The sequence below is a fragment of the Symphalangus syndactylus genome, chromosome 12 (genome assembly GCF_028878055.3).
Source record: "Symphalangus syndactylus isolate Jambi chromosome 12, NHGRI_mSymSyn1-v2.1_pri, whole genome shotgun sequence".
In the NCBI taxonomy this organism is placed as follows: domain Eukaryota; kingdom Metazoa; phylum Chordata; class Mammalia; order Primates; family Hylobatidae; genus Symphalangus; species Symphalangus syndactylus.
Window position 1 is genome coordinate 142,114,739 of NC_072441.2, and position 8,719 is coordinate 142,123,457.

The window sequence follows — 8,719 nt, forward strand, 5'->3', positions numbered from 1 at the left end:
CTGAGGGCAGAGGCACACTCCTCCAGTGAGTGGCAGCCACTGCAGTGATTTGGAACCTGGGAAACATGGCTGGGCGGGAGCAGGGCAAGGCGGGGAGGTGAGTGTGAGGGCCAGGGGTACAGACCTGGATCACATCTGTAAGGTGCGTTTTCTTTAGTGCACCACACCGTAGCCTCACCAGCATAGCCCGCGAGTTTTTAATTCTGCCTTCCTTTCTAGTCGGGATTCGTGAGTGTGCATGTTTCCACACAGGTATGCACTTAGGCTAGCCAGGCTCAGGCGTCCTGTGTTTTTTCATTTGAGTCTTCCTATTGAGTCTTCTAAGATGGAATGGTTACATTTATTTTATGTTTTCATTATTAATAATATTATTTCTGTGTATACCGTGTGCCATAATATTTTTATAGGTAATATCGTTTTTAATACACATAACCTTTTCCCATTTTACTGATAAAAAAACTTAGGCTCAGGAAACGTACGTCACTGTCTGAGGACCAGTTAATGGTGACAGAGCGGAGATTCAACTTCCAGTATAACCTCTTATAAGACTTAGAACGAAAGGGATTTTTAAAAATTCCCACCAGTCTAAGACAACCACCATTACCAACTTTGCTAATGTAATGCCTCTCTCCTCTCACACCCTTCAAGCAGAGGATTTTGTTTTCTTTATGTTTTTAACCAATCTGTCGTTCATTGCCCCTGTGGGATGGTGAGTCCGTGCCAAGGTGATCATAGCTCCCTTGCCCTTCTCCAGAATTGCTGAGGAACATTTGAGGAACAAATCACAGTTGCCACCTTTCCTGGCTGAGAAATGAGGAGAGGATACCCCTCCCAGTAGGTGCCCCACCAAAATAGGGCCCTGCATGCACATCTGGCCCTCATCCTCATCCTCCTAGAGAACCTCTTTCCTGAGCAAGGGTGGGGGTTGTGTTTTTTAGGCAAAAAGGAAAACCCAAGAGGAAAAGCAAGTACAAGATCCTGGATGCCACAGATCAGGAAAGCCTGGAGCTGAAGCCAACCTCCCGAGCAGGTAGGGGCCCTGGCGCCAGAGCTTCTAGGTCTGTGCACTCTCTGTGGAAGGCCACTGTCACTAGCCCCTCCTGAGTGTGTCACTAACAGCCCACTGTGCTTGCAAAGCATTTTGTTCCCTTTTGCCTGATGAAGACTGAGGGTCAGATTTGTCCTGAGCTGCACTGAACAAAATGCCTCCAGGACCCACTTCGCGTGCTACTTCCGCTTGGCGAGGGTGCAGGGCCTCTTGTTTTCCTTTGCCTGGGCATTCTCCTCATGTTTCCCACCTGGAGTTCCACTTTTCCAACTGCCCCGGATAGTCAGGGTCAGGGACCTTGGACTTGACTCTTACTGCTGACCAGTCTGTCCTTTATGGGCAGAGATGAGACCCAGGCCCGTGTCTGCCAGCTGACCACCTTTCAGCCAGCCTTGTTCTCCTGTCTTCCTATCTTTATTATTTGGCAAGTCCTCAGCTTCTGTCAGTGTCTTAGGGCAGATAGAAGGGCATTTCCTCGCACAAACACTAAGATGACTTTGAGTGATGGCACTGGGAGATCAGGGCAGGTAGTGGGCCTTCCTTCCTCGGCTGGGCTGGGTCACCTGGCGAAGGTTTCACTCATCATGGATGCTATGGGACAGGTATCACTGGTTTATGAGAGCTAGACTCTATAAAGCAATTCCTAAACACTCTGCAAGTAGAACTATTTTTATATAAAGCATTTCTTAAACACCTTTCATGCTTAAGCTTTGTGTTAGGGAGAGGCTGTGGGGTACAGGGAGTCATCAGACACAGGCTGTGCCCTCAGTCTAGTGAGGGAGAAAAGACACACAGTAGCAGAAAAGAACAGGCTCACAGCAGTCTGGACTCTGCACCAACAGCTCAATCCACCAGCACTGTCAAGATGGAGATTGGAGGTGGTGGGGCTTAAAATGAGCCCAGGAAACCAGAGCAGTGAGGGTGGGTGGAGCATTTCACCCAGGAATATTGAGAATGAGGGTCTGGAGGTGAAATGTGCAAAACCCACCCCTCACACTGCAGCCAGGGTTTTTATCATGTTACTCTGATCATGTTTTTCACCCCTTGACATTCTTCAATGACTTACTATTTCTAGCACAAAAAGCTAGAACTTTTGGTCTGGTAGATGTGGCCTTTGTGAGCTTACATCAGTTTGCTTTTCTAGAATCTTTCTCTTTGCTGATCTCCCTCTTTTCTAAAAAAGTTCTGCTGGTTCATCCAGTAATCTCTTTCTTCTTTTCAAATGTGGAGACAAGGCCTTGCTCTGTCACCCAGGCTGGAGTGCAGTGGTGTAGTCATAGCTCACTGCAACCTCCAACTCCTGGGCTCAAGTGGTCCTCCTGCTTTAGCCTCCCAAAGCAGCTGGGACTACAGGCATGCGCCACCATACCCAGCCCTAGAGAGCTCTTTCTTATCCCTCCCTTAACCTCCTCAAGTTGTGCTCACCTTTCTCCCACATGCCTGGGTCGGCACTTCTCTCGCCGTCTCATGATTAGTTATGTTTACCTGTCTCCCCACCCATCAGTGAAATCCCTGAGGGCAGGGGCTGTGTCTCATTCATCTTTGGGTATGGAGCGGGACCACTGTGTGCCAGGCCCTGTGCCAGACACTGCTTATATTGTGGTGAATCAAATGGACACACTTCACTCTTGTGTAGCTTATGTCAGACAGACATTAAGCAAACTCGCAAGTACATAAAATATGCTTATAAAAGGCCTTTATGAAGAAAAACACTTAAGCTGAGACCTGGATAAGTGGGAGCTAGCCAGATAAAGCTGCAGGAAATAGCATTCCAGGCAAAGGAACAAAACTGGTGCAGACCCAGCTGCTGGAAGGGGCAGAGAGCATTTGAGGAGGTAGAAGAAGGTGACATGCTGGACAGGTTCACCTTCCCATGGAGTAAGGGGTGAGTGACCCAAGGCTTAATGGATGAGCAGGGGCCCTGCTGAGGACTCCTCTTGAGCACAATGGGGAGCCACTGATAGCTTGTTAAGGGGATGAATGGTGGGATTTGGTTTACATTTATTATTATTATTATTTGAGACAGAGTCTCGCTCTTACCACCCAGGCAGGAGTGCAGTGGTGCGATCAAGGCCCACTGCAGTCTTGACCTCTGGGGCTCAGGTGATCCTTCCGCCTCAGCTTCCTAAGTAGCTGGGACCACAGGCATGCGCCACCATCCCCAGGTTTTTTTTTTTTTTTGTATTTTTGGTAGAGACGGGGTTTTGTCATGTTGCCTAGGCTGTTGTTGAACTCCTGGGCTTAAGTGATCCGCCTGCCTTGGCCCCCTAAAGTGCTGGGATTATAGGTGTGAGCCATGGCACCCGGTCTTGGTTTATATTTTAAAAAGACAACTGTGTAGCTGGGCGTGGTGGCGGGTGCCTGTAATCCCAGCTACTTGGGAGGCCGAGGCAGGAGAATTGCTAGAACCTGGGGGTGTGGAGGTTTCAGTGAGCTGAGACCACTCCAACCTAGGCAATAAAGCAAGACTCTGTCTCAAAAAAAAAAAAAAAGATAACTGTGGCTGACAGATGCAGGGGTTGGAGGGGGAAAGGCTAGATAGAATGTCCTTGGGGTTAAGAGGCAGATAGATTCTAGATACATTTTTGAGGAAGACTTGATGAGGTTAGTGGTCTGCTGGCCGAGGGGTGTGGGAGAAGGGAGAAAAGAAGGATGGCCCACAGCTTCAGCACTGAGGGTTGGGTGGTGGTGGTGTCCCTGAGATGAGAGAGACTGGAGAAGAAGTGTTGGAGGAGATCAAGTGTTTGGTTCAAGACAGTTGAGTGGAGTGGAGGAAATGAGAGGGAAAGATTGACAAGGCCCAAATTGTGAAAGTTTGACTACCAGCCTGCAGAGTTAAGCATTTCTCCTGGTGATGCTGGGGAGCAAAGTCTTGGATATGCTGGTTTAGGAAAATCAGTCTGGTGACAGCATATAATAATTGAAGGGGAGTGGCTACAAGTGGGGAGACCAGCAAGGAGATTTTTGGTCCAAGGAGGAGCTGACAGTGGTTCACACAGTGTGGTGTCAGTGGGTTATAGCTAGGCCTGGCAAGGTCAGGGCCGACTTCCAACCGAGAGATAGAGAATGATAGTGCTGTTGACAGAATCAGAACCTCTGATGCAGTGACTGGGTAAGAGAAGATGAATTAAATGGAACTCAGCAGAAGAGTCAGACCTGGAACTGTAGAAATAGGAATCTCCCATCTGCTGGTGAGGATCAGCACCACAAAGGGTCACGTCCCTTATGGGGGAACATTGAGGGACAAAAGAAGAGGCCTAGGGTTGAGGACCCCAAGAAGGACCATCCAGGAGGGAGGAGGGGATTCATTAGGGGGCAGCCATCAGTGTTTGCTGCTGCAGAGGCCGAAGAATCAGAATTGATAGCACCAGAGAAGCTCCTGGCCCAGCAGAGAGCTGCGGTAGAGTGGGGGTTGACAGTGGAAGTGAAAGCGCAGGTGATTTCGGAAGTGAAGTGAGGAGATGAAGGCCCTGAATATTTAAAAATCCTTTTAGAAGCTGAGCAGTGAAAGCTAGAGAAGCAGGATGGCAGGCAGAGGGCAAGGGCCTCCTCTTCCTCGGGGAAGGGCTCATGAACAGATCTGTGGGTGGCAATGTCGAATGCGGGTAGAGGAGTGGTGTGTTGGAGAGGCGCTTCCTGACTGAGGAGGAAGGAGGGAGAAGGGAAGAGAGGAGAGAAAGGGAGCATGGAGTTCAGATGCCTCTTCTGAGGCAGGAGGGGAGGAACAAGGGGTGATGGCCCGGAGAAGTGCCGCGCTGCAGAGGCGAGATTGGATGGGAGCCTGAGCCCAGCACAGCGGACATCTTAGGGAGAGGGGAGAGCCACAGGGTGTTCCAGTGGCATCTAGGTGACCAAAACCAACAATATGCAACCAGGTGAGGGCAGCAGGACTGGTCTCTTGTGGGCAGTGTCTACCGAAGGGAGCTGGGAGAGCCTGCTCAGGTTCGGTGTGGGTCTGAGCAGGCCGGACAAACTGGTTCTTGTTCTGGGCTCAGTGGGTTAGCAGGTCCAGCCTAGAGTAGAGTCACTAGGAGGACGAGGAGAATGAGATTCAAGACCATATGGTGTCAGGTATGGAACTGAAGAAGTTTAGCTGGAAGAAGGGTAAATTGAGTGGGCCTATGGCGGGGAAAGAGGATGTGTGTGCGCAGGAGCCTGGACGGACCGTTTGCCAGGAGCCAGTTTAGGCTGAGGATGAGCAGTAGCTGAGGAAGGAGAGCAGTGCCACCTGGTTAAGTGTAGAGCTGCCCCCCTCAGGAGGCCCCCTTTACATTCAGCAGCTATGGCTTTGTTTTCTCTTGTTGTTGTTGTTTTGTTTTTGTTTTTGTTTTCTATTCTATTGATTTTTTTTTCCTAAACCTTTCTATTGAAGTATATTAGGTTGAACCTAGGCTCCTGTCCTCACTGCTATAGCCAGAGGGGCTTTGGGAAGGAGGCAGCTGTGAACGGGTGGGTATTTCAAGGGGCGAGCGAGGGCCTTTGGAGGACCTGGGCCCTTCCCTGGGCCTTTTCCACTGTCCCCACCACACTAGAGATGTCCCAGCGGTCAGTGTTCTTCTGTGGCCCTGCTGCTCCGCTGCCCGAAGACTCAGTAGGAGAGGTTCAGTCAAGACCCAGAACTGTAACCTGACACCGACGCGGGTGAGGACGCTCCCTGCCCAAGCCCCAGAGCATGTGGCACAGGCACAGCTGCACATGCGCAAGGTCCTCGGGGCACATGTGTTCCTGAATGGCAGGCGCATCAGGGTCTGGATGCGCTCAGCCTGGAGAGCTCGGGGCACTCCCAGCCTTAAGTCAGGTGTGGCCAGGAAGGGCTGAATGGCTGGGAATCCTCTCAAGACACTTTCAGTAATGTGAGGGAGATCTGGATCTTTCTCCCTGGAGAAGGGAGAATGATTATTGGATGATGAGATTGTGGTGCTGGAGAGGGCTCTCCCCTCTCCCTAAGATGTCCACCCCTCACCTGACTGGTTATGTGTTTTGTTTTTTTTTTTTGAGACGGAGTCTCGCTCTGTCGCCCAGGCTGGAGTGCAGTGGCGCAATCTCAGCTCACTGCAAACTCCGCCTCCCGGGTTCACGCCATTCTCCTGCCTCAGCCTCTCCGAGTAGCTGGGACTACAGGCGCCCGCCACCACACCCGGCTAATTTTTTGTATTTTTAGTAGAGACAGGGTTTCACTGTGGTCTCGATCTCCTGACCTCGTGATCCGCCTGCCTCGGCCTCCCAAAGTGCTGGGATTACAAGCGTGAGCCACCGCGCCTGGCCTGGTTATGTTTTTTAGAAAGGAGGGAGGTTAGCTCCTGGGCCTGGGCAGGAGTTTTTGCAGTAGCCGGAGGGCAGCCATCTTTGCTGTTGGAGCTCTTCTTATCAGACCACATTTCATGTCTGTGGCCTCTTGGCATCTATAGGGATAAGTAGTGAAGGGACTGCCATGGCTTGCAGAATCGCAGGTGTCTTCTTCGACCCCAGGTGCTTCCTACAGTTCTTGCTTTGTGTGTTCTGTGATTTGGCTGCTTGGGACTGCTTCTGAGAGTCCCCATTTCAGTCAGGCTCTCCCAGCAGGAGAGACCTCTCCAAGCATGCACCTGCCCTGCCACGCTAGCATCCAGTGAAGCCAGAGCAAACAGGAGCCCACAGAGCAAATGTCTACATGGACTGAAATGGCACACTCCTGCTGTGCCAGGACTCAGCGGCCCTGCTGACCTAGGATGCAGCTAAAAGCTCATTCTCCAGAGCCTGAGTTCTTTGTGCTTTCCTGCCTACCATGTTACTCCACCCATAGAGGGAGATGATAAAATATTCCAAATTTGAAAGGTAAAGAAAAGAGAATGTCACTGGGTGGCCTGAACCAAAGCTCATGGATACTGGAGATGAAGAACCAGCAGGAGACCCCAGGTGTGCTCTCATCCATACTCTGTGACACCCCTTAGTGGACTGTTCGAGCCAGTTGGGCCTGGGAGAAGGACTAGGGAAGCTTCCTTCCCATCTGTACCTCCCAGCCTGGAGAGGAGCCTGTGACTTGCCCTGTTCCTTGGCTCCTCAGGCTGGGTAAGGTGTGGGGGGTGGCTCCAGCCTGGAGGCCAGTCTCCTGATGCTGGGTTCCTTGTTTTCCCTGCAGGCATCAAACAGAAAGGCCTGGTGCTAAGTAGCAGCCTGATGCACTCCGAGTCAGAGCTGGACAGCGACGACGCCATCTTTACATGGCCAGACCGAGAGAAGGGCAAACTCCTGCATGGTCAGAATGGCTCTGTACCCAACGGGCAGACCCCTCTGAAGGCCAGGAGCCCGCGGGAGGAGATCCTGTAGCCACCTGGTCTGTCTCCTCAGGGCAGGGCCCAACACACTGCCTGGCCAGTCCTCCTACCTCCCGAGTCTGTGGGCAGCTGCTGTCCCAGCATCTGCTGGTCATTTCACCCTGACAGCCCCAACCAGAACCCCTGGGACTTGAATCCAGAGACATCCTCCAGGAATCCCTGAACGAAGCTGTGAATGAAGAGGTTTCCTCTTTAAACCTGTCTGGTGGGCCCCCAGATATCCTCACCTCAGGGCCTCCTTTTTTTGCAAACTCCTCCCCTCCCCCGAGGGCCAGCTCCTGGCCTCTGCAGCTCCTCGGTGGGCAGGGTCACTGTGCCCGGAGTGCTGCAGGGCGAGGCCTGCTGTGCTGCCCGCACACCTGAGTGCAAAACCAAGCACTGTGGGCATGGCGTTTCCTTCTCTGGGGTAGAGTACACCCTCTCGCTAGGCAAAGAGGAAGTGGCACCCCTCCCCTCACCACAGATGCTGAGATGATAGCATATAAATGATATCTGGCCCCCCTTAACACTGGAGCCCCACTCCCTTCTCCCATCCGGCCCGAGATTAGGGAGGATTGACTGTGTCAGGGATGGCGGGTGGCCTCTCTCGCTGCCAGGGCCCTTGTCAGAGCAGCCAGGCTGGACAGACGGCCTCCCTCCTCTCCATCTGACCGGCACCTGCTGCTTCGGGGCTCAGGCCACCGCTCCCTGTCCCCAGAGGAGATAGCCCCAGATGGACTGGAATGTTGTGGCATGAGAGCGCATGTGTGCGACGGCCCCACCTTAGTCCCCTTTGTCCCTCCATCTGTGTGTTTTCTCTCTGTGTCCCTTGCATGTGTGCGTGTTAGAGTGAGCGCGTATGCATCAACTCATTGGGCTCTTGGCTGCTCACAAGGCAACTTTGACTTGGAAAGACTTTCAGCTCCTTGGAACCAAGACTTCCTGAGTCCCCCTCGCCTTGGCTCTTTTCCACCATGGTTATCTGGGTGTTGGGGAATGGAAACTTTGGGGGAGTGACTTTTTAAAGAGACACTTACAATTTCTACTACTGCACTACTGTCCATTGTGGGATGATTAAACATGGTATTTAACTGTGCACTGTGTCTTTTGGGTGTGCTGCTTCACGCTACATCTCGGACCTATGCACAGCTCCCACCCCCCGGGCAGCCCTGTGAGGTCATGGCCTCTGGCAAGGAAGTTTTGGGCCTGGCATCAGCACATGCAAGCCCTGCCTGCCACTGGTGGGTGGGAGTGCACCACCCCAGTACCCCTGCTGGCTTTAAGGGAGGAGGGTTGATGTCCCTTCTTCCCATATATTTTGTTAACACAAAAATGATCATGTCCACCTGTGACCAAGCTGGGGGGACACAGAGTGTCC

The 8,719-nt window shown here is 52.1% G+C and overlaps 1 protein-coding gene across 5 annotated transcripts in view; it reads left to right on the top strand.

Moving 5' to 3' along the window:
* KIAA0319L (KIAA0319 like) overlaps nt 1-8,437 on the top strand; it is a 124,793-nt gene extending 116,356 nt beyond the window's left edge. For 4 of the 5 annotated variants that reach the window (XM_055254698.2, XM_055254699.2, XM_055254697.2 and 1 more), the window contains exons 20-21: nt 939-1,030; nt 7,167-8,437. In XM_055254698.2, coding sequence (XP_055110673.1) covers nt 939-1,030; nt 7,167-7,354 — 280 coding nt within the window. In that variant the 3' untranslated portion in view covers nt 7,355-8,437. The remainder of the gene's footprint in view (nt 1-938; nt 1,031-7,166) is intronic. The other variant, XM_055254701.2, reaches the window with a different exon arrangement.
* The last annotated feature ends 282 nt before the right edge of the window (nt 8,438-8,719 follow it).